At 51.7% G+C, this 24,836-nt stretch overlaps 8 protein-coding genes across 8 annotated transcripts; 3 read left to right on the top strand and 5 right to left on the bottom strand.

Moving 5' to 3' along the window:
• Positions 1-270: 270 nt before the first annotated feature.
• On the bottom strand, positions 271-646 carry ACET3X_006381 (uncharacterized protein; the record flags this gene model as incomplete). The annotated part of the gene is made up of 2 exons (XM_069452624.1): positions 271-405; positions 452-646. The coding sequence occupies 2 exons, from the start codon at positions 644-646 to the stop codon at positions 271-273; spliced, it is 330 nt and encodes a 109-aa protein (XP_069305149.1).
• Positions 647-1,878: 1,232 nt separating this feature from the next.
• Positions 1,879-3,684, top strand: ACET3X_006380 (uncharacterized protein; the record flags this gene model as incomplete). The annotated part of the gene is made up of 2 exons (XM_069452613.1): positions 1,879-2,832; positions 2,884-3,684. The coding sequence occupies 2 exons, from the start codon at positions 1,879-1,881 to the stop codon at positions 3,682-3,684; spliced, it is 1,755 nt and encodes a 584-aa protein (XP_069305148.1).
• Positions 3,685-4,382: 698 nt separating this feature from the next.
• On the bottom strand, positions 4,383-5,431 carry ACET3X_006379 (uncharacterized protein; the record flags this gene model as incomplete). Its single annotated transcript, XM_069452602.1, has 2 exons — positions 4,383-4,872; positions 4,925-5,431. The coding sequence occupies 2 exons, from the start codon at positions 5,429-5,431 to the stop codon at positions 4,549-4,551; spliced, it is 831 nt and encodes a 276-aa protein (XP_069305147.1). The 3' UTR covers positions 4,383-4,548.
• Positions 5,432-7,440: 2,009 nt separating this feature from the next.
• ACET3X_006378 (uncharacterized protein) lies at positions 7,441-9,243 on the bottom strand. The gene is made up of 4 exons (XM_069453442.1): positions 8,919-9,243; positions 8,636-8,852; positions 8,187-8,581; positions 7,441-8,134 (listed from the first exon to the last, which is right to left on the bottom strand). The coding sequence occupies exons 1-4, from the start codon at positions 9,201-9,203 to the stop codon at positions 7,496-7,498; spliced, it is 1,536 nt and encodes a 511-aa protein (XP_069305146.1). The 5' UTR covers positions 9,204-9,243; the 3' UTR covers positions 7,441-7,495.
• Positions 9,244-10,384: 1,141 nt separating this feature from the next.
• ACET3X_006377 (uncharacterized protein) lies at positions 10,385-11,678 on the top strand (the record flags this gene model as incomplete). The annotated part of the gene is made up of 5 exons (XM_069453374.1): positions 10,385-10,516; positions 10,577-10,704; positions 10,775-10,874; positions 10,930-11,277; positions 11,334-11,678. The coding sequence occupies 5 exons, from the start codon at positions 10,385-10,387 to the stop codon at positions 11,676-11,678; spliced, it is 1,053 nt and encodes a 350-aa protein (XP_069305145.1).
• A 3,837-nt stretch (positions 11,679-15,515) lies between these two features.
• On the bottom strand, positions 15,516-16,520 carry ACET3X_006376 (uncharacterized protein; the record flags this gene model as incomplete). Its single annotated transcript, XM_069453264.1, has 2 exons — positions 15,516-16,388; positions 16,488-16,520. The coding sequence occupies 2 exons, from the start codon at positions 16,518-16,520 to the stop codon at positions 15,516-15,518; spliced, it is 906 nt and encodes a 301-aa protein (XP_069305144.1).
• Positions 16,521-18,428: 1,908 nt separating this feature from the next.
• ACET3X_006375 (uncharacterized protein) lies at positions 18,429-19,370 on the bottom strand (the record flags this gene model as incomplete). Its single annotated transcript, XM_069453154.1, has 1 exon — positions 18,429-19,370. The coding sequence occupies one exon, from the start codon at positions 19,368-19,370 to the stop codon at positions 18,429-18,431; it is 942 nt and encodes a 313-aa protein (XP_069305143.1).
• Positions 19,371-19,537: 167 nt separating this feature from the next.
• ACET3X_006374 (uncharacterized protein) lies at positions 19,538-24,794 on the top strand. Its single transcript, XM_069453043.1, has 2 exons — positions 19,538-20,086; positions 20,133-24,794. The coding sequence occupies exons 1-2, from the start codon at positions 19,736-19,738 to the stop codon at positions 24,615-24,617; spliced, it is 4,836 nt and encodes a 1,611-aa protein (XP_069305142.1). The 5' UTR covers positions 19,538-19,735; the 3' UTR covers positions 24,618-24,794.
• Positions 24,795-24,836: the final 42 nt, after the last annotated feature.

Below are 24,836 nucleotides of genomic sequence, written 5' to 3'. Positions count from 1 at the left end.
AGAATTAGATTGACTAGGGTGATCCTGCCAAAAGAGTGGTCACGAATCATGATAGACTTAGTAACGAGTAAGTCAACGCGGGCGGACATGCCACGTCACTTAAGCAAGGGCGCCCCCTATTTGTTTTCCTTGCTTGCTGCCACCTATGCGCGCAGCTAAACCCGCGAATCTACGACATCTGAGGCCTCAGATCGATTTGTTCAATCTCAGTAGCTACAGATCGGAATGCGCAGTTCTTCCTCCTCTTGCTGTCACTCTGCAAAGCAGCGCTCACTGATACGGCAGTCTGGGAGCGCATAATATCTTCTCCGCCATCTTGAAATCAGCCAGTCTCTGCTGATATGTTGGTGGTTCAATCGCATGCTTTGCCTGCTCATCCCCATCATCTGATTGCGTATCTTGTTTCTGTCTTTCTATCAGCGGGATTTTTTGGGTTACGCACTTCACTTACGTTACTACTCTCGTGTTCTGTTGCATTGACGTAGATGATGTATATGTTTTTTCTTAGGGAAACGCGGAACCTGTCTTTCCCCACTTTCCTCGCAAGACCGTCCGAAAGGTCTTGAGGGTGGATGCGGTCTGTATGTTCCGTGTAGACTGTCACACTCCGATCCTCGCGCACGCGTCTCAACATGCATTTGGACATGGTATATCAAGTACTTTGCAAAGCACCAAGGTTTTAGTGACGAGAAGACGACCACTGGAGGTTCAAGTGAAGGCAATGAAAATATCACTGAGTGGCGGGCGCTAAATGATGAGGTCGCATCGAAATTACGGGGACCCGTACGCATTTTACTGCCCGGGGCGGGGACATGCGTGAAACCCGGTGGAACGGATAATGACGATGAGGCGGTCAGCTGAATAAATATTCAGCGCATGCGGCTGGGTTGGGACGCACTACTTTTTAGATGGTGCACAGAAACATGCCCGATCAGGGCGCATCAGCTCACCTGCTGTCAAACAGGCGGCAGACGTGCATTGTTCTGTTTGATGCGAAAGCTGGTGCCTCGAGGACAATGGCGAAAGAAGGCCTAGAACGTAACTCAGGTGGTAATATCACATGGTGCAGCCTTGAGACGACTTGGGATCTGCTTTGCCACAGGGTTTCGGACGTTTATTTCCGTTGTTGATCCGGATACGTATCTCGGCTAACCTTCATCACACAATTCCTTCTTTTTCTTGGAAGCGCTTGTGGCTGCACACAGCAAGTCCGCGGCTTCACGTCGCCTCAATGCAACAAAGATTGCTCCACGACGCATCAGCCCGCCTGAGCAACAATCATCAACAGGTATGTATGGAGTGCGTTTCAAACATGAGTGACCACCGCTCGGCGTCATGCGCATTTGCTCTCAAAAATGAGGCGATTCAGGGTCGAGGTTGTGGAGGCAGTGCTAGTTTTCAGCTTTGCGCCACCAAATGCACTGTTTTGGCACCCAGTGCCAATCAAAGTCGAGTAAGAAAAACAGATGCGCACACAGAACTCTCGTTCTGCGCCTCTGCGAGCAAGAGTTTAGGGGCTCGATAACACACAAGCGGCTCGAAATGCGCAGAACATGGGCTGGTGTGCAGGTTTTAAGACCGATTTCAGGCCTTGTTACTTTCTTCCAGGAAACCGATGCTTGGGTGCGCTACCCTCCCATGTTGCTGAACCCTACTACTCGTCCCTACGCCGAACGTAAATCGCGGGTCTCCTGAGCGCTAATAAGTTGGATGTGGTTTGTGCCGTCATAGGTCTGGGTACCAAGCACAAGAGATGGAAAGCTTCGAGCTATGGTTTCACTCATACAGCCGGAATTAGAGCATCGTTCCCAAGCTACGGATATAGGTCCAGCCAATCAACCTTCCAAGGTTTCTCGATCACGTTCCCAGCGACAGACAATGCCGCTTTCGAATTCAGGGTTTCTTGGTCATCGAATTGATAGGCCTCTGTACTTGAACGTAAACGAGTTCAGCGGTGGCCCTGGTATTACCATGAACAAGAAGAATGGGACCAACCGTCTGGCTGACGAAGACGACTGCGGAAAGGGACATATCACTGCTTCGCAAAGTAGGGGAAGCGAAGATGAATCCTCGGTTCATAAAATTTCGGATCTGGGCTTTGAGGCAGCTGCAACAAGCTGTTCAGAACTTTTTCAAACACTCAGCGGATGTGACTCAGTGATACCCGATCCTCTCGAAGCAGTGTTTGAGGAGCGCAAATTTCGTCGCTGTTCTCAGGCCCAGAAGCTATTGGGATCTACATCCACTCTGGCCAATATCACAAAGAAGATCGAAAGTGCCTTCGAGTGGAGTCAGTTTGATCGCGAAGAATTCCTGCCCCTTGATGCATTCGAATCAATCTTCAATGACAAGGCGATCGCATTGCTTTTGGACGAGACTTACGAGTTCGCAACGCTTGAAGAGCTAAAAAACAAGTTTGCGAGCATAGTTGACCGACGGTCGGGCAAAAGTCGGCGACGTATCTTGGGTGTCTTGGTTATGATGTCACAAGTTGCACATATCGAGTACTTCATCCGAGAAGGCATCTGGGACGATGAACTGCCGCTCGAGCGCTCAACGGGGAGCACCAAGTGGTGTGTCAGAACGCGCAGCTCGGAAAATGACAAGCTTATGGAAACCTGGGAGAGAAAGGATATCGAGCTCTTCCGCACTTTTCAGAAGATGTTCTTTATTCCTTTCTTTGACATGCAGGACCACCGATTGTGTTCTTACGAGCTAGAGTCGAGTATCAGGCTTCCTTGGAAGGTATTCCAGCACAAGACTAATGGCGGATTTGGTGTTGTTCACAAGGTTGAGATTCACCCTAGTCACCACAACTTTGTAGGATCTAATGTTAGTATTCTTCTTGAACGTTGTCTCCTCGATCGATGCTGAAACCTGCAGTCTTCGGTCAAACCAGTGTTCGCGTTGAAAACCATCGAGGCTGGAGATCACAAAGCGTATAAAGACGAGCTTGCTGCACTCGAGAAGACTTGTGCGCAGATTCAGAGAGAGAAGCACCTTATCAAGCTCTTGCTCACGTTCCGACACGGAGACAAGTTCTTCCTACTTTTTGAATGGGCAGACGGTAACCTTGGAGAATTCTGGGAAACTTATAATATCAGACCACCGACATTGCTGGATGAGCGATGGGCAGCAAAACAATGCCTCGGCCTTGCAAGAGCTGTCAGTAGAATCCACGGTCTGACCACTGGGCAAAAGAATGGCCGGTCGACCCACCTCGGATCTCTTGATGATGCCGCACGTGACTGGGGAAGACATGGGGATATCAAACCCGAGAATATCCTGTGGTTCCAGGAATATGGAACCGATCACAATCTTCTAGTGATTTCCGACCTCGGACTCACACGCTATCATTCGCAATCCTCGAAATCCTTCGTTTCCCGTTCGCGCATTGACGGGTGCAGTTGGGCTTATCGAGCACCAGAGTTGGACATCGAGGAAAGGATCTCACAAAAGTACGATATCTGGTCCCTGGGCTGCGTCTTTCTAGAGTTTGTCGTCTGGTACCTTCAAGGCTATGACAAAGTTGAAGCTTTTAGTCTGCAAAGAGAAGATGAAGACCTAGTGACCTATGAAGGAGTCCAAGTTGACAAATTTTTCAACTTCGAGAAGTCACAGGATGGCCAAAGGATACCAAAGGTGAAGCAAGTCGTGAAAGATGTAAGATTCCCGAGAACATAGAAGCAACTGTACTGATCGCCACACAGCGACTGAAAGAGTTGAAAGACCTGAGCATGGATTCTACGTTTGCCAGAGAGCTGCTCGATGTCATTGAACTTAAGATGCTTCAATGCGCGCCCGAAAAACGAGAGAAAATCGACGTCATATGCGCTGACCTCTCCATAATCTTGCAGTCGATCATCAAAGCGGAGAGCCCCAAGATTCCTGCACAAAGTCTTTCACCAGATCATTCCCAAGATCTGGCTTATATCCGATGGGGCGACTCTGCACCCTCGTTGCGGGCACCAAGAAATATAAGTTTGCATGAGGAAGTGCTCGATCCGGCCACGGACGACGAGAATATGCTAACGGGAGATGGAAGTGATCCCGGATTGCTGATGCAGACGAAATCCCAGAGGTTGAGGAGAGAGAATGGTACGCAATGTGAAAGTCGTAGGAGTCCTGCGCCAAGTACAGATGGACCAAGCGTTTCGGAAACACCTGCAACGAGCGCGATGGTAGAGAAAATGCGAACGGAGAAAATAGACCATTTCCCAGGAGCAATATTGGAGTTTGACCAGAGAGGGGCAACACGCGAGGATGCTGCTAGTCCCAATGTACCGGGTCGACCACCGCCGACAACCGAAACGAACAAGACAAAAAACCACAAGTCAAAGAAATGGTTCCGAGAACCTCTGGTACGAATAAAACGCATATGGAGAAGGTGAGAAAACAGTCCGCATCAACGCGACGATGTCATAGGGGCTTGATTCTCGTGCATGTAAACAAGCTTCTCGAAGTCTTGTTGCTGCGGTTCGCTCGCCGCCTCAGGGCATAGCTTGCTGCACCACCCATGATAAAGGACAGACCAGGTGCGACTATGCCTCACATCAAAAAAAATCTCCTCGCGACCTTCATGACGGGACTCATCAATCTCTCGATCACGCCCGGTCTGGCCTTGCCCTTCAGGAACCATTCGTATACCGATGCCCAAGCTTCATTCCCACCACTCTCGAGAGCATCGCCGTGACATGAGATGATACGGTCTATCTTCCAATCCGCAACCTTCTTCGCATCGCGCCTCATGAGAGTGTAATCAACGGTCGCAATATGGTATACAAGGCGCTTCGCCCATATCGATCGGGGGTGTGCGCGCTTTGCGAATCCGCGCGATAGCGGACCTTGGTCTGCCGAGCTGGGATGGTATTGCTGATATTTGGTCAGTACCGGTAAAAAGTGGAGCATGGGCGCGCAAACATACCTCTGTACACGGCAGATTCATCATGAGATCTGACTGTATCAGTGTCTTGGTTGGCTTATGGTACCAAGCGACACAATATGTGATGAAACCTTCGAATAATACGGTCTCGAAGTCCTGCGCGAAATCGAACTGGTCCTCCGGGCTTGTCCGCCAGTCTTTATAGATGTAATCCCATTTCACGTCCTTCCTCTTGCTATCCAGTCCCGGGACTCCGATGGTCTTTGCTTCCGGCCATGCATCCACGTAGTCTTTCACGTACATGTGATGGCCCAGGTCACTCGCGATGAGATGAACGCCGCCCAAACGATTAAGCTTGTCGCGGACCACATCTTCCAGTTGTATGGGATTCAGGAGAAGTATTCGGTGGTCGTGTAATCGGATGGCTGTGGCTCGGTTGCCTACTGCAACGAATTTGCGGTACCCGAACGGTGCGAAGCGATTGAATGGCGTGGAGAAGGTGGTTATCGTCGGGGTGACATCGCGAATCTTCAGCCCAGCGGAAGGCATGCCTGCATCGAGGTAATGAGACGGTGTGTTGGTTGCGATCTCTCTTTTCCAGGCGGTATCGATGGTTCTTTGCGGTGGTTTGCAAGGGCATTGCCATAAGGTGACGTGCGCATGGGATGGGATGCCGCGCGTTTCATCATGTCGTCATGATCCTGACCACTTCGTCGAAAACTGCACCATCCCAATTGCCGTCCGATTCCACCACGGATCTCCGGAACACCTCCAGGACTGGTGGCGCATGTCGCAAGATCATGTGGAGTGCGGTGACCCTGTGTGCGCTTCAGTGCGTTGCCTGTGGTCTGGGCTGGCCGTCGCACGCTCGACTTAGGCGATAGCCATTATCGGGCGTCTGTCCAACGCAAGGCGACATCGCGGAACCACTCTCTCAGCGAAACCTGGTACGTGCTGTGTTGCGATGGCAGATGATTCGGGTGATGTGGAGGAATGATGCGCCCACTGTTTGCGGAGGGACTGTCTTCTGGGCCTCGGTAGTAAGGGGGAGCGGCATCGTTCCCGTCCACGCCAACACGAAATCCGCTGCACCTCCTGGCAAGCCCAACAACCACCAGTGTACCTTTCATCACTTTTGTATATCTACGCCAGACAGCCAAAAGCATCATTCACAGCTCGCGTGGTCAGAATTGAAAATAAGGTGCTTCGCACTGACTGCACACTCCAAACGCCTTCTGGAAGTCGTGTTTAGGGCCGACATTACGACACTGAAGGACCATCATGTCATCTATAACTCTTTGCCTTGCTAGTACCAGCAGTCGTCGCAAGAGCCTTTCCGAGTGGAATATAACTATAGGTGGCATTCAATTCCCCATGACCAGATCGAAGGAGAAGTTTCACTGGTGAGGGTCGCATTTGGAACAGGCATAGGTCACGTGACAATGACGATGAAGGCACGAAGATCGTCAATGAAGCACAATGTCCTTAGTACTGCTGGTATATCATTCTTTCCGATCTGTACCCTTGGTATCGCTCCCTACAACTCCATAACACACTCTGGCAATCACTGTCGATTCCAACTACGGCACTGTGCTTCACAAAAAGTTCCACAATTTTAACCATATCCGTATTGCAAAAGACGTAAGTCTCCCGTTCGAGATGTCACACCCATATACTGACTTCTGCTAGCACTGAGCGCAATCTTGTTGTCTCGCCCTTCCTCAGTCAGCTCCCTGGTGATGTGCGGAACTTAATTTACGAATTTGTCCTGGGCGGCAATACATGGGACTTCACTAGGAACGGGACTTTGATAAACCACGTACCCAAGGCTTATCGGAACAACCACCGAGCTCTGCTCCGCGTATGTTGTCAGATCTTCAACGAAACTCGCGTCTTGCCATGGTCACTAGGCACATTCTCGTGCCCTGGGCTCAAGCAAGTTCGCCTCTGGGCTGCCAAATTTCCGCCTGTGTATCGTAGGGCTATCAAGTCCATTATTTTAAAGATTGGCATAGAGGATTCAGAGCCTACTGTGAGCAAAGAAGTACTGGAACAGACATGGGGCTCGAGAGTCGAAGTCGGCGCCCAAGATTTCCCTGGACTTACAAGCTTACGGGTACACATAAAAGACCCCAACGATGGTGATAAGCATGGCAGAAATCTCTACGGGAGACTTGCTGTACGGAAATGTCATCGCGTTGCAGTCGGTGTAGGCAATGTGCATCTGAGCATGGAACTTGTCCAGTGGGGTTTTCCAAACTAAGTGGTTTGGATCTGACCATCAATTTCATTAGCGATAGACATATGCGGTGTTCAAAGTATTCAGTTTGAAAGACGAATGGGTAGTGGTTGGAGTTTCCGGACTTTGGTAGAGGAAGAGTTCCTAGAGCTCCAAATGCAAAGACCACAAGCTACCCATCGAAAAACAAGAGACAGCGTCTGTCGTTGTTGAGCGTGATCTATAGAGATGGTATTCTCTCAGAAGACGAATATTCCGAAGATATTTTGTTTCTCTACATCACTGCCGTACGATGCTGTCATCATCATTGTTAGTGGAGTATAAATGCGATGTTCCAATTCATCATTATTGTCTCTTCACTAAGCCCTACTCCATTACGCGATGGGTGCGTAGAAGCTGAACCTGCCCTTAGGGTCATACTTCTTTTTCAGCGCTTTGAGTTTCTTCTGCCTCCAGCCCTCATGACCATACCAGGACTCTGGTCCTTCATTACCGTACGCATAGTTGACATAGACATGTAGCTCTTCTGATCCCGTTCCCTCAAGGATGATGTTACGAAGCTGAGTGCCGAGCTCCTTGACGGCCTCGTCCTCCGCTTTGCCAGTAGAGTTGTAGATAATTAGAGGTGCAGCGAGGGTAGTCGCAGCGCGGAACCCGAACGCGCTAGCATCACTATCACGGAAGCGAACGCCGGCACTGGCGTAGTCTTCAAACATGAAGATGGAGTTGTAGTATGGGTTGTCGGCACCCTTGATGACCGAGGAGTAGAAGTCCCAAGCCTTTCGCTGTGCAGTGACGTTGTAAGAGGTTATGTAGATGGGGAATCGAGGGTTGTTGAAGCCGAAATCTTGGCACGGCGGCGACTCGAGCGAGACACCAGTCCACCTTGCGAGATCCTTGTAGGTCCCGGACTCCGGGATAGCAGCGATGGGGCCAATGTCGTGGAAAGGGGCGGTGTACTTGGCATTGACGGTAGTGACACCCTCTTGCACGATGAACATGACAATAACTGGCTATTTCCGTGTCAGCTTCTGGGATCAGATAAGCGCTTGTAGATCATCTTACCCCCTCAGTGCTGTATCTTGCATCATTCTGCCAGTAACTCCAGTCATGAATATCGTCGCTCTGCTTTCCATCTTCGACAATGTACTTATTGACAGCATCGTAAACCTCTTCTACCTTGTCACCACTGAAGACGATGGTCTCAACCGCCCAATCGTAATGTGTAACACCGTAAATCTTGGAGGTAACCGACGTGACGACACCAAAGTTGTGCCCAGCGCCTTGCATGCCCCACCATAAGTCTGAATTACTGTCGATCGTCTTCAAGTCGCCGTTCGCAAGCACGACGTTCATGGACAGGAACTGATCGGCAATCAGGCCGTAGCGGCCCTGGAACCACCCGTGGCCACCGCCAAGGGCTGGTCCTAGATAGCTGACGCATTCGCAGCATCCGGTGACTAAGGTTTGTCAGAACCTGTAATCAGCGCCCTTGATTTGTAGCATCAGCTTACCTGTCTGCTTGCCGGCGGCCAAAAGAGCATCTGTCAAGCTCTTTGCGTTGATACCGCCACCGACGGTCACCGACTTTCCGTCTTTGGCGATCGAGAAGCTGTCCAATTGGGGGAGGTAGATTTCAATACCGTATTCCATCTTGCCCAGGGTCGTAAGAGTTCCATGGTGGCCGTTGTAGGTGAGGAACGGGATGTTGAAGTCGTTCGCAAACTTGACCTGAAGTACACGGGATCAGATATGTTCTTGTTTGCTTTTACATTGATATGCACACAGCAAACTTACGATCCTTTGAACGTCCTTCTCAGTTCCTGGAGCAATGACGATATTGGGCGTTGGGGCTTCTAGATTGGACCAGCGAGTTGTGTAGGTAGCAAACTCCTTGGTGCCCGGTAGATAGATCTTGGCATTGGCGGAAAGGTACGGTGCCAGTGTCTTCACGTCAATGCCAGATGCAGGGGTCCTAGAGAATATTTCGAACGCCGAAGTAGGGCCTGCTGAGACGATGGGCGTGAACGAGGCCCAGACCCAGCTTGCGACCGCCAATGGTTTCAGGACGCTCGGATGCATGATGCCGATGGGGGACTACCACCTGGTGCGAAAGTCGAATGTAGGCTACCAGTATGCAGGAGTCTGGCTCATGCCTTCTCAAATAGAAAGACGCAATCGATTGACGGCAGAAAGCACCATCCTGGATAAGAAAGACTTCCGTACGACCTCGCAGCGGCCGCATTCCCAGGGTCCAGACAGCGTGGAGGCGGGACAACGTACATCGAAGGATGCAGCTGCTATTCCACAATTGGTGCGGACCCAATCTCACACGAGTCTTGTAGATCTGTGAGTCGTGCGCCTGCATATTGTCGAGCGAGATGGCGGGTCTCTGTGGGGTCCCGGCCTTACTATGATTGGCTCGGTGGCTGGACACGTTCCCACGAGCCGCACCGCTAGCCGTCTGCATAATAGCAACCGCGATCCCCGAGCCAGTGCCTGCGTTGGCGGTTTTGCCCTGCCACTACTCACAAGCACCAAGACACGTGTATGGTGCTTCGCAGCAAGGATAAACTCAGGAACACGGCCACTGCTCCATACACAGCCCTGGCTTGTCCGACGGTCCGCCAGCCCAGCTCAACAGGATTGACCAATGGACGTCGCCGTCCGCGAATCGCCCGCGCTGATACCAAGTTTGCTAAAGCGCATTTGCGACCCACGCTGCAATTCTGGTATACGACACACCAAGCCAAGAATAGTGCTGTCCACTAAATCAATCGTTCCTCATCCCCTAGTTTGACTGCCCGGTAGAAAACCAAGCTTCAGCAGCCGTTAGACCTCTGCAACAACCAATGACAGAGTGTTTCCTAGAGTTCAAGGCTTTTGAAGCTTATAGAAGGGCCTTGCTAGACGTTCGAGATGTCTTGAAAGGGTCAAGAATGATCTTCCTAATTAGTTTGCTGCTTTTGGGCACGAGGCAGTCAAACTAGGGGATCCGGGGGGACCCGGAAGAGACTGTAAGCCTTGCGCAGGGTCGGCCCGCAAAATCAAGATCGATGGCCAACGTGACCAGGATCCCAAGGATCTCAATAGCCCAAGGCCATGGTCATTCAGCTCGTATTCGTAGCTTATCGCAAACGCGGCTAGCAGAGGATACATATGTGGTGCAGTGACTCTGCTCTTCTGCCTACCTTAGTTCAGAAGATCGAAGGAATTGCTCTCGTCGGGTTGTTATCAAGTACGCTGTTCCACAAAGACTCGCTATGGGCCTTGTGGAACTGTGGACCCTCTATGCATTCGCCGTTTCGTTTACAGTCCTGCGCACATACGCCAGAGTCTCCGCGGTGGGCTATTGCAACCTTCAAATCGATGACTATCTCGTGTGGATTGCAATCGTAAGTACCGGGTGTCTCATTTGGCAGCGTAGTGAGCGTTGCTAACGGCTCATGTTCCAGCTCATCTATACAGCCCAGTGCAGCCTCAGGCATAGCTTGGGGGTATACGTCCATGGTCTCGCGAATGATAGTATGACGCCTGATCAGCGCAGTACGCTTTCGCGAGATGATCCCGAGTACAGCATGAGGTACATAGATGGCCAGTGCATAGTGGAAGTGATGCGATAAAGTACTTTCTTATTGCTAACGCGACTCCAGAGTCTTGGGATCTAAACTCAAAGTGGCAGGATGGACGACTGCCGCATGCCTACTTTGGTCACTCAAGCTTTGCGTGGCGCTTTTCTACCTTCGTCTTATAGTATGTGTATCTACCGTCTGCAATGCGTGAGCTTTCACTGACGACTATCGTATAGAACGGCCTCCACAACTATACAACTCGCATCTACACCGCTTTCGCTCTCATTATCACTACCTTCGTCGCTGTGATCTTCACAATATATCTTTCCTGCCGACCTTTCCACCACTACTGGCAGATCAATCCTGATCCTGGAAACACATGTACAGCAGCGGAATCGAAGAAGCTCATTTGGGTGACATTCATTCTCAACGTAGTCACCGACCTGTACCTGCTCTTGATACCGATTCCCATGTTATGGAAGTCGAGTTTGAAGATGTACGACAAGATTGCCGCCATGACAGTACTCGGGGCTGGCATGCTGGTGATTGTGTGCGCAATAGTGAAGAGTTTCTATCTTATAAGTGTAAGAAAAGATTTCGAAATGATATTGATAGTCTTATCATACTCATGTATCTCTAGGATACCGCTAACAGCGCTGAGCACACAGCCTCTTGGGGCTCTCGCGAAACCTTCGTCGCCATCTTCACGACCAATCTGCCCATGATCTTCCCCCTGCTCAGGAAATGGTTCGGCCCCTTCCTATCCAGTACAATTAGGTCGAGCAATGTGGACCAAAAAAAACCGCCCCCTGGCAGTGGATTCAGAACAATCGGCGGTGGTTTCGGTAATGGTGGAGAACGCGGGGTCAGAGTCAGTCGAACGACCCGGCACAGAGCGCATCACATCTCTACGAATCTTACTCTTCAAAACGACAGCGAGGAGCGCATTCTCAATGAAGAAGACTTGAAGCTCCACAATATTTAAGGTGCCACGAGTCAAGATAGAAAGGATGTGACTGTTGTATTAACTCAGCCCGATATTACTTCAGAGAACCTAAGCAGTGCACGGAGCAAAGTGTTGACTCATGTTATGTAGTTTACACAATGAGAAGCACCATCGTCTGCGAAAATTATGCTCCATCTACCGGTTCACCACCACGATAGTTACGACAAGCTATCCGCGGTGCGTTCTCATGCTGACAAGACCTCAATCACTTCATGCAGACAATGAACTGGTTCCACCCTACAGTACTGGACTTCCGCCAGCTAAAGGAACTTTTTTCAATTTACGATGTGGTAGTGATTGTGGACAATATATTTGAGTATAATCTTTCGGGGCAGGTTCAGATCGATATTTATATAACCTCAGCTAGATGTTTGATATTGCCAGACAGCGTAGAGAACTCCAGAAAAGATCATCGTTTCTGCGGTGTTGAAGAATGATGCAATTTGATTCTAACGGCAAATGCAATTTAGTTCCTAAAAGTTCAAGTTCTTAGCATGCGGCAACACGATATAATCAGCTAAGAACGTACGTTAGGGCATGATCCTGGGGTGCCACATCTCTCGCCAGGTGGGCGAACGGGGCCTCGTTGGGGCTCGGGGTCGCGTGCAACGTATTGGGAGTTCGGCACGGCTAGTGCTACACTAATGAGTGCGAAAGCTACAAGAGCGAACCTCATATTGATTGTTGATTGAAGGCAATTACAGACAGTTGTAGTTGTGGGTATCGCTTGGCGTACAGTAACTTTTGTGCCTTATATACTTGGAAAGTCACCACGAGTCAGGAACAGACGTCAATGCTGCCTGTCAGTACTACTTGGTATCGTGAAGCCCACATCGTGTCCTTCTCATGTACACACCGTACAGATATTGTTCAGGGTACTCAGCCTGTGGGCCTTCTGATTTCAGACGCGGACCGATTCAAATCGGCTGTCTCGTATATCGGCCCTATGTAAACCTGGCGATGTAGATACAACATTCCACATCACCTCAAATTCCACTCAGCCTTTCACATCCACTTCGTGTTAGCCAGTCGCGATGCATTCTTCAACCTTGTTCAAACCTCTCGGCCGCACAGCGCTAACATGTTGCATTGTCTCCATACTAGCAGCTTTCCTGTGGCCACAGCTCCGTCCATCTGTGCTCCCAGTGCAGGATGACGACACTTACTCAGTACGGATACTATCATTTGATCCCTTGATGATTTACATCATAGGGTTTGTGCCAGAAGAAGAAAGAAAGCATCTTCTCGAGATTAGGTATATTGTCACCCGTATCTGCGCTCAGATGTAACATGCTGTTAACGATGAACAGTGGAAACCTTTTCAAAAGGTCAATGGTCGCCGAAGAAGACGGTACGCCGGCTGTGTCGGAGAATCGAACAAGCTGTACTGCTATGCTAGACAGATCGGACCCGGTAGTTGCACGTGTCTTGTCTCGCGCCTCCTCTTTCCAGGGCTATTCGTCTTTGAACGATCACGAACCACTTCAATTGACACGGTATTCTGCAGGCCAAGAATAAAAACCTCACTGGGATCATAAACAATATGAGCCTGTGCTCGCAAATGAGACACAGCGCATTACGACTATTTTCGCTATTTCAGAGGCAACCTGCGATACATGCGGAACAAGATTTCCGGACTTGAAAATCAACTGGTCGGAAGAGGACCCGAAGTGGTGTCAATTTGTGGAATGTAACGACCATGACGGTATTACTATTCGGCCAATTCCAGGCAATGCTCTATTTTGGAAGAACCTCGATAATTCGGGAGCGGGAGATCCAAAGACCCTTCACGCTGGGCTCCCACCCATATCAGGTGTCAAGACTGGGTTGAACATATTGACACATACCCCACGAACAGCTGTGTAGTGCTGGTGTAAGAATTGTTCTATGAAGCGGGACAGGATCTGTCTACGTTTCAATGGACATGTTTTTTATTATGATTACAAACAACGTCCCCATGGTAATCACCTATACTTTCGTGACTAAGGGCTCCCAATGAGAGCAATGATGGATCTTCGTTGCGGGACCTAGATATATTGGGTACGGTCCATGAAGGCAGACATTCTCGGACGGTCTAAGTACGCTCTAGAAAGGCTGTTCTCGGTGGCAATCCATATCCATGTGGAGGCAAGAAATCTTCGCAACGACAACTCTATAGAGGTTGTAAACGATATGAAACTCGCTGGGATAGTGGACTGACTCTTATACTAGAAGACCTCGGAGCTTAGGAACATTAGAAGGCTCGGTAACATCAATGAATGCGACATCGATTTTCGTGGCTTTTGGATCAAAGCCACTGTAAGGTAGAACGTGTGCGACGTTCTGGAGTAGGATGCAAAGGCCCAAGTGAGTAAGCGCTAGTACCTCAGTACCTAGCTAGACTGGCGTGTGCTGACCACGTGACGTCGGTCACCTTCTCGCCTCGGCGGTTCCGGAGTAGAGAAAAGCCGCTATCAGTCATCGAACATGAGTAATTACTCAACACAGAACTATCTCGATATTTGCCATGTTCCTGGTTGTCAACTTTGAATCACTTATGGTTTACACAAGTGACACATTTGGTACTGTTCCCTCAAGCACAACCTACCTAGGTAATGATCGTTGCCATACAATAGGACTTTAGTAGGAGACTCAAAGGCGACTCTACACACTCGTGCAGACACTCGGGAGACATTCAGGCGCAGAGATCGACAAAGCTGACGTGACATCTCGGCCCGCTTCTGGTGTCAACAAGTTTAGTTACCTCCACAACCCTGATCCCCTAGCGAAGGCTATGATATCGATCTCCCAAATCCTTTCGTCGCCGATCGTACGGTGTGAAGCGGCAATACTTCATTGCAAAGATACAGTCTCCCCCCCTCCCCCCCCCCGCCCAGTCGAGCTGCCTGGTAGGAAAATTAGCAAATTAGAAGAGTTAGAAGAGTATATCTTAACCTCTTTTAGTTGTCTCTAACGCTCTAACAAGGTTCTCTTGTAGGCCTAAATAAGCTAAACAAGGCTTTATTTTATCCAAACAAGGCCTCTTTGTAAGCTGCAGAGTCTTTAGACCTTACAAAGTATTAGAATAAAAAATCCTATAGTTTGTGAGGCCTGCTAAGAGCAAGATTTTCCACTAGGCAGTTCAACCAAGGGGGGAGACTGTAAGAAGCAAGCAGGTATCAATACGACGTAGCGCTTGAGTTTGCATGGCTGGGCGTGATCAGCCAACGAGGCTACAATCAGGGCGTTGCCATATACGAAGCTTGTAGAAACCGGGGTTTCGACGCGTGGTGCGTGAGCTGAGCGCGTCTTCAAGCTTGAAAGCAGCGTCATCCTTTACCACTGAGTCCAGCGCCGAGGCGACGGGCAAGTTCCGCGCGGATAATCCCTTCGTCCCGCACAGATTTATTTCAGCTGGGAAGTTGTACACGATAGCGTTTCCGAGGAGTAACGCTTGAGTGTGCTAATAAGACGTGAGTCTACCTTCGCGCATCACACTGACTTTTTGCAGATAGATACACACTAGATTAAGATGTACTACCCGCTTTTTGAGTGAAGGTTGAACTGCGACCATTAAGGGTGGCAGTAGTAATTGTGGTTAAACTCAGGAAGTCACGATACATTTCACAATAGACACTGCTGTGAAAGATAACGCGCACGTGTTAAGTCGACGACCTGGAGGCTACTACGTTTCCTCTAAGGTGCGATTATCAAATCATGCGAGAAAGCGATGTTGTTGCGGTTCGTACAAGCTCTCAAAGGTATACTAGCACTGCCATAGAATGCCGCCATTCATAAGCACTAACGAACTAGGCTACCAAACCACCCACCTCACCACTACCGAAACTCCTCCATAATAGATTTGACCGTCTCCTCAAAGTCATACTTGGGCAATCCCAACTTCTCATTGAAAAGATTCTTGTTCCTCCAATCGACAAGACCCCATTTCCCAAACCCAGTCGCCATACTCAGATCCGCAATGCCCATCCAGTCACCCTTGATGACACGCGTATGCCCTTTGATCTGCAGTTCCTGCGACGTAACATGTTCAACCTTCCATTTCTGGCCATCAACTTTCTCGATATTCGCGAGTATATCGCGCTGAGACGGATGGAAAGAAGCAATGAAGATGTAATCATTCTTCGTCTCTTCAAAATGCTCAATGCACGCGTGGATAGCTTTAGCAATCGTCCGCATCCGACTCTGGGAGCCTATGGTCACGCCGTCATCAATGAGCGTCGCAGTCCTGGTCTTGAAGTCGAAACCAAAGTATCTATGTCTCAAGCCCCACTCCGCGAACCCACCGGAGATCAGAGCCGTCCAGGTCAAGCTGCTCTCTTTTTCTTTGGACTGCAGGTATCGCACCAAGGCGTATTTGTACTGCGTACCGTAGAGGTTGATCTCAGTGGTCTTGAGATCGCGAGTATCGGTGCCGTATTCGGAGGGGAAAAATCTTTTGACGCCGGTTGCGACCGCTGCATCGATAAAGATGTGTTGGTGCGCTATGCCAGCTGGGCCGACGTTGCTGATGACGACGTCCTGGCCCTTCATGGCGCTTTTGATGTCTTCTAGGTTTGAGTAGTAGGCTTTGAAGACGTTCTTTACACCCGCTGGGAATGTAGCGCTGGATTCTTTCCTGCTCATGATGCTAAATTCGAATGGTGAGTCGAGGAACTCCTCTACGATCTTAGTACCCAAGTCTCCGCCTGCCTAAATTTTCGGATCGTTAGCCTGGTGCATCTTGGTACGGCATCTTGCCATGGATTCACTCTACGGAAGAGTATCTGGAAGAGAGGAAGTGCTACTTACGCCGATAAGCAGAACCTTCTTGCATGAAGACATGTTGGATGACTGAGGATGATGAACGGGCTGGAATCCTTGGGGAAAGTGATTTGTCTGATGACTCTAGTCTGCTTGAAGGGAAGCAGTCGTTGTGAGAGGCACTGTTATAACGACTGGCCAGCTTCACGATACTTGTATACTCTTCTCATGACCTCCCACTGCGATACTGCGACCCTATGTTGACAATACGGATTAGCCGTGTTAGTAAGTATGATTACCAAGAACAGACGAGCATTGCAGATGTGTGGGCCTTACCATCGTTGGCTCGGAGAGCGTTACTGAATCTGGCAAGGAATCTAACGAATCAGCGACATTTGGCTACGTTTTCCGAAACACTATGCGACAATACGGCGAATACGAAGCAGGATCATAGTCTACACTGCAGACTCTGCAGTATACTACTCTAGATTCCTCTGTGATGCTTTGCGATCAAACGTCGCGGATTAGTGATCGACCAAGACTAGAGCGTAACTTGTCTGAGGTTTGTTGTATTGTAATGCTACGACATGAGAATCTACTGACAAAGCAGGTTACTGATCTTCTAAGGCCCTGTGTTAGACTTTGCAGGCAAGCCTGTATGAACATATCAGTTGGATTCCAGATCATTAGTAGCAATCATGTTGTGTGGAGTGTCATTGCTTGGGAAGGTACCTAGCGCATTTTCCCACTTCGACCACAGCAAGCAAGCTCTCGGCGAATAGATGAATCTTGACTACGCACTGCGTCGTGACCCTCAAGGTGGACGTCAAATCGATTGAAAAAGATCTAATGGCGACCACATCTTGTGTTACTACTTCTATACTATGACTATCGGGATAGAAGAGGAAATGTGAGCTGTCTGCGACCACACAAGCAAGACTAGACAGGGTCTAACAAAGCATATGAAGATGGCCGTAATCGTGCAAGGATACACAGCAGACCAACTTCTGTGTTCATGGTATACTTTCGTCGCCCGTCTTTTAGTACTTCTACCCCGCGCACGCTACGGTAGTGTAACCTCGGAAGGGACACGTCCGAGGACTGGTATTTGCTACAACCGCAACGATGACGATGTGTTGCTTTGAACGGTAGCTTCTGGTACCACCTGTAAAATGTCAAGCCTCAACCGCGTTTCGCCATAATACTACTCTCCATCTTCCCCACGACCACAAAACCAACACCTCCCCCAAACCCTACCTCTCCCCCCTCCATCTACTCTCCCCACAACCAGCCACCATGGGCGTCATGAGTGTAACCTCTGAAACCATCTTCGCCTACCCCCCGGACACAATCTACGACTTTGTCGGCAACCCCGTAAACTGGGGCCGCACATACAAAGGCAGCGCGGGTCTCCCCTCTGACGCAAAAGAGCTCGCTCTCCCACTCAAAGTCGGCGACGTGTGGACAGAAAAAGTCGTGGTGGGCGAAAACACGTATCATTCAACGTGGGTGTTGGAGATTGCGGATCGTGGGCGCAAGTTTGCGTTTAGGCAGGTATGTATATTCCGGTTCCAAGTCTTGAGTATAGGAATGAAAGCGGACGGGTAGTGTGGGGTACATGCGCTTACGATTTCTTGCGGTAGGTGAATAGGATTGCAGAGGGTGTGGACGGGTCGGGGGGTGTAGAGGGGTACTGTTGGATTACGTATACGTTCAAGGAAGCTGGATGTGGATTGACGCTGTTCACGCGGAATCTGACGTGCGAGCTGCCCAAGGGCGTCGAGGTGCCGGAGGATTTGTGGGTGGCGATGACGAGGCCGAGCGGGATTGACAAGTATCATGAAGCTATTGCGAAGTTGCTGGATGAAGAGTTTGGGGACCACAAGATCCTGAAGCTATGAGGACAAGGAACAGACCTGATGCTTTCCCCGCGCTTTTTTTCGAGGCTCGATGCGACACGCATTCGGCGTCGTGTAGCCTGTATTGCAACTACAAGAAGCTGCCGCTCGAAAAGCGGTCTCCAAAGCCTTTCGACTTGCTCAACATCTCCCTCTTCTGCTTATGATTCAGATTCCCGCTCACGGCCATATCCTTCTCGTAATCAAACGCGCGCTTACTCGGATCGTCTTCCTTCTCTTTCCCCGTGCCCTTAGCCTGATGTTGCTCCACCAGACTCTTCCCCCGCGTCGCCTCAATCTTCTCGCGCATCTTGCGTGCCCGCCTCTCCTCTTCCTTGCTGCGCTTCGACTCGGAGGTCGCAGGCGCAGCGTTTGTGGGCGCGGCGATGCCCAGGGCTTCATCTTGCAGCCGCTTGAGCTTCTGCTCGGGCGTCTCGGTCCATGCGCTGCTCATGCCGCCCGTGTTGCCTGCGCCCTTTCCGGTGTTGAACTTGCGCGCGCGCATCTTGGTGGGGTCCATGCGCGCGGCGAGGTCGTCTTGGGTGGGTGGGAGCGTCATCCATTCGTCGCGCTGTGCCTTCTTTGGTGCGTCTGTGAACTGCGGCTCTGTATCGAATGCGGACCGCCCCGTGTCGTTGTCGAAGCCTGACGATGCGTCCTCAGCTGGGGGCGGGGCGGGCCCAAAGTCGTCATCGCTGCTGTCTGAATCCGAGTCGCTGTCTGCAGGGTTGGGCGGCAGTTGGTCGAGAGGCGCGGGTGGTGGTGCGGGTCCTACGACGCGCTTTGCGGCTGGCGGAGGCGCGGGGCCCATGTCGCTGTCTACACTGCTGGACCGTGATGGTGATTGCGATGGCGCGTCTGGCGGCAGAGAGGGACCAGATGTGCGCGGTGGTGAGGATGCGGAAGGCGGAGGTGCTGGGCCGATGACTCGTCTGCGCTTGTCTGTGGATTCCGGACTCGAAAGTTGGTCGTCGTCATCGTCGCGACTGCGCTTGGACAGATGCGGAGGCATTGCGGGTCCTATTGAAGGCATCGTGGGCTGAGGGTTGAGGTTGTTGGGTTGTACGAATGCGGCGCGTTTAGTCGTCGCGGAAGTGACGTTCGGCAGGAGCTTGGACCTTCACCCAACGGTGCGGCAGCTGCGGCGATCTGCGAAGCGCGCCTCGAGCTGCACCAACGCGCCATCCTTGGCAACCCTCGTGGGCGACATTCACTGCTTCGACCGACGTCTGTAGCCGCGGTACACGCCCCCAGTTGCCGTCCCAGCCGCTAGACTGCTTTCCCAGTCGTCCGTCGCGTAGGCCACATCGCCCGGTGCCACCAACCTCGAACCACAGAGACCCCCGCCATCGCTGCTCAATGTGCGCCTGAAGCAATGCTTTGCGCAGAACGAGGCAGATGAGCTCAGATTCGGGAGAGAGCCACTCGAGTGCTCACAACGACCATGGAGACGAGATAGACATGGGCGACGACGCCGTGGGCGCAGTCGATAAACAAGAGCAGGAGCAAGAGCAGGAGCAAGAGGATGAGGAAAGTGCGGCCGAGGAGCGTAGCCGTGGCACCGACGACAACGACGACGCTCAGTCGCTGGATAACGGCCCCGAGAGCCTGACGTTTGCGCGGACAAGGAGCGGAAATGCACAGGCGGAGGCGCAAGACTCGGCTTCGGAGCTGTCCATGCGGCCCAGAGTGACAGTCGAGGGAAGCCCCGCCTCGACAGATATACCAGATGATACACCGTCGGTGCAGGTATGCTGTCTGCTGCAACGACACGCGAGTCCTCTGACCAAGACAGGGTTCCGGCATATCCTCACCCACCAGCAGCGTGCCCGTGTCGCACAACTCGCTCCGCGCCCACCGCCCGGCGTCGTTGCAGCCCTTTGAGCGTCGCTTCTCCTCGCGCCTGTCGCCCTCTCCGTTGTCGTCCCCGGCTCGGGGCCAGTCGCCCGCCTTCCTTTCGCCGCATTCGCGACAATCCTCCGTGTCGAGTAATGCCGTCTTCCAACAGCTGTCAGACGACGGGTCGGAAACGCCCCAGGCGCCATGGGACGTCGTGCGATGGACCAGGCTGAAGAAGATTACCAGCCACGTCTTCTCCGAGATTGGCAAGCGCAACTTTGGTCGCCCCACGTGTCTGAATGTCACCGTGTCGCTGGCAATCGGCACGTCCAAGGGGTTCATCCTCATCTTCGACTACCAACAGGTCCTCAAATCCATCATCGGACCGGGCACCAAGGCCGTGGAGTGCGGCGCCATCACATCGCTGGCCATTGCTGCTGATCATTCGACCATTGCTGGCGGACATGCAACGGGCCACATCTTCACCTGGGAGTTTGCGAAGCCAGCCAAGCCCTTCCTGCACATTCCGCCTCTCGAGAGGGCAAACCTCGAGGACCACAAGTCGGACGGCCATGTGTCTGGTGTCGCCATCCTGCACCTGGGCTTCCTTGGCACCAGGCATACGGCCCTCGTATCGGCCGACGATGCAGGCATGGCATTTTCCCATCTGGCTACCCGCGGATTGGGAGCCATTGCACGCACAGTCAAGACTACTCGCATTCTGGGCAGATATCCAGCATCAGCCAAGTCACTGGAGAAGCCGCGGAAACCCAGTTCTGTACTGGCTTTCGCTCCGCTTCCACTGGGAAATGTAGAGCAGCCCACCGACAGCATGGGCTTGACCGCGCTCCTGACACCCTACCTGCTCGTCATAGTGTCGACTACCCCGGTTGCGCAGACACAGCACAAGGCACCTCGACCAAAGGACGTCGAGGCACACAGCGCTTTGAGTGGCTGTCTAGCCTGGTTTCCTGCTGTCAAACTAAAAACGTCCACTGGACCTGAGAATGCAGTCTCCAAGACCAAGCTCGTATATTGCTGGTCAAATGTCCTTACCATACTGGAGGTAGATCAGATTCAACCGCCACCGTCGGAAAGAGAAAAGCCGACAGAGCTCCATTTTCGACCCCGGAGTCGCTGGAAGGCAGAAGAGGCGATTGTTGCAGTCCAGTGGCTTAGCAGATCGGTCCTCAGCGTACTGACCATCAGCCAGCGTCTCATGATCTTGGAAGACAATACGTTACGTGTGACAGACTCTTTCGACCTGCTGCAGAAGCATATCTACCACTCGGATCTCTTCTCGCGACAGCTCAAGCCTGCTATTGAGCACCTTGACGAGGAGGACCCGTCACTCCATGGCGTCGTAGCAGACGCCTTCTACATGAGCTTCCGAGCGTACAAGGGCCGGCTCTTCCTGCTTGGCTTCAATGACTGCTCGATTGGCACTCTCTCCAACTGGGCTGACCGTCTGCTGGCGTTGATGGAAGACGGCGACTACATAGCTGCTATTGGCCTGGCGACTTCATACTACGTTGGCGATGCGGATAAGCTTACTGTCGGGCTGCCTGAGGATGACAAGGCTCGGCATGCCCTGGTGCAACCAAAGCTGCTCGAGATGATAACAGCGTCTCTCAAGTATTCCTTCTCTCGCCACGATGACACTGACAGTGATACACAAGAACGACGATCAAAGGAACTGGCCCAAGTCGTCTTCACGGGCCTGATCTGCATGGAAGAGTATGATTTCCTCTTTGAAGGCGTCTATGATGCGTACGAAGAGGCGTCAGCAGAGCAGGCCTTTTTCGAGACTCTTGAGCCATATATCCAGGATGATGAGATCACGTCAGTACCACCAAATGTCCTGAAAGACCTCATAACCTTCTACGCATCGCACAACCGCTCTACCCAGCTCGAGGAGATGATTTGCAGGCTTGACACAAGTACCATGGATCTCAATCAAGTCACCACACTTTGCCAGCAATATGTGTTGTACGATGCGCTGATCTACGCGTGGACAAAAGCCATTGGAGATTACATTACGCCACTCACCAATATCCTGGAACTCATCAAATTGGTAGACTTTGATGTGGACGAGGAGGACAACGTTTATCTAACCGCGGCCAAAAAGATCTTCCCGTACCTCGCATACACCTTCACGGGCCGTGTGTATCCCGGAGGCACATTCATGGATGATGACCAAGCCTACAGTGCCAAAAAGGACATGTATCGATTCTTGTTCTCCGGCAAGAACCTTCAGTGGCCACCAGGCTCAGGCGAGACTATTCTCACACGCACCGACGGTAGTCCGGAGCCACCGTTTCCGTACCTGCAGCTCGTACTGGACTTTGACGCTTCGAGCTTCATGAGTATGCTCAACGAGGCGTTTGAGGACAGCTTCTTGAATGGGGAACAGGATGCGCCCAACGGAGCTCAGCCAAATGGCACACAGCGTGGCTCTGCTCTTACGCCGACACGCCAATCCATCATCAACTACCTGTTTGGAATCATGAACACCGACAACTTTGACCTGGAGGACATCATCTACTTCTACATGTTCGTCGCGCGAAATCTGCCCAAGTATCCGCAACACATTATGCTTCCGGGAACCTCGCTTCACCAAATCCTCGTCGGCCTCTGCAACTACCCCACCGACGCCATCAAAGAAGACTGCCAGCTCTCAGTCGAGTACCTGCTTTCCATCTACCACCCGCCAAACACACAAAGTCTTGTACCACTGTTCGAAACCGCAGGGTTCCATCGCGTACTGAAGTCTGTCTATCGGAGTGCACATCAGCACGCCAAACTGCTCGAAACGTACCTTGTTGATGACGAGGACGAGGAAGCAGTCTTTGGATGTATCGCTGACATTCTGCGGCCAAGCAAGGGTCTCATCAAGAAGCAGGTCAACGAGGTCAAGGCAGTCATCGTCGACCGGGCCGCTGATCTAGTGGCAGTGGACGCAGCGCAAACCGCCATCACACTGAAGCAATATGCGCCCGATCTGCTGAAACCTGTTCTGGATGCTATCGAGGCCGAACCTGACGCTCAATACCGTTATCTAGAGGCTCTGGTGGAACCAGGTCAAGACGGAGAACGTGCCAAGCCGGTCATCGACGAGACACTTCCTTCTGGATTCGTCGAGCGCTATGTTCAGCTCATGTGTACCTACAACAGTGCGCATGTTGCTGATTTTGTGAGCTCGTTGAAGTCTAGTGATCTCAAATTGGAGCCGGTACTACCAGCGCTGGAGAAGAGCGGCGTCGTCGACGGTGCCGTAATATTGATGGCTCGTGACGGCCTTGTCCAGGGCGCCATGGATCGGCTGGTCAGGCACCTCGGCACGCTTGAGACCGCATTGACGGGCCTCATTGGCGCCGCAGCAGAGACGCCCGATGTTGCCAATACCGAAGAAGCAGTCCACGACTTGTTGGAAGATATCCAAAAGTACATCAAAGTCGGTATTTGGTTATGCCAGGGACAAACCCGATCAGCTGAGCGGAGACCAGAGTCAACAATCGACCGGCGGAAGTCCGCATACGGCGAGGTTCGGGAACAAGATTTAGCACCAGACGAACTGCTATGGCTCGATTTGGTCGATACATCCGTACGCCTCATCAGAGATACATCGAATGCGGTCGCAGACCACGACGCCACCCTTGCATCAACGAAGGTAGACCAAGTCGATACCGTCGACACCGCACGCATCGTATCAACCCTCCGCTCCACAATCCAACAAACCTTTTCTGCCCTACTCACATCAACAACCATCCCCCCCACCCGCACAGGTCCCCAAGCTCGCACCATCACCACCACTGAGCCGTCGACTGCCCACCCGCCCGTCCACAAACCCCAATCAAACCCCTCCTTCCTCCGCATCCTCCGCTGTTTCCTGACCCGCGCTTCGCACACCTACTCGCCCTCGCTCTCCGACCTGCGCTCCGTCCTCGCCGAGATCTTTGCCGCATACACTTTTGAAGAAACGATCCTCAGCCTCGCTAACAGGTTCCTGGACAAAGAATCTTTTGCACACGTCGCTGAGATTACCGAGCTAAGGAAACGCGGGTGGAGGCCCAGAGGCCAGGTCTGCGAAGGTTGTAAGAAGAGATGTTGGGGTCCAGGAGCGGGAGCTAGTGTGTGGGATGCGTGGGAGAAGAGGGAACAGGGGAGAGCGAAGGCGAGAATGGAGAATGGTGGGAGCAATGGGTGGGATGGGGAGGTGAGCGGGAAGGCGAAGGGGAAGAGACCGAGTCAGGCGGATGTGTTGGGGGATGAAGGGGGGGAAGGCGAGAGGGAGGAGGGTGAGGGGTTAGTGTTGTTTGCTTGTAGGCATTTGTGGCATCGGGGGTGTTTGGATAAGAGGGATGGGGGGGCTGAAGGACCGGATAGTGTGGAGGCGGCGAAGATGACGGGCAGGCTGGGGTTGAGGTGTGGGCTTTGTTGAGGGGGGCTTTGGAGGCGGGCTCTGAAGCGGAATGGATACGTGGAATCTTAGTATATACTTCTTTTATTACGCTTACACGACGGGTGATGGGCGAGGTGATGATACTGGTCGCGCAACGGCTGACCACGGGTTTGTGGAACTGCCTTCAGTCTTGAGGAGACCTGATTTAGATGGCAATGGTCATTGAATTCATTGCAGCACTCGTCGCAGATTGGCCTA

Source organism: Alternaria dauci, chromosome 6, assembly GCF_042100115.1.
Source record: "Alternaria dauci strain A2016 chromosome 6, whole genome shotgun sequence".
Taxonomy (NCBI): domain Eukaryota; kingdom Fungi; phylum Ascomycota; class Dothideomycetes; order Pleosporales; family Pleosporaceae; genus Alternaria; species Alternaria dauci.
This window is presented reverse-complemented; position numbering and strand designations above follow the sequence as displayed.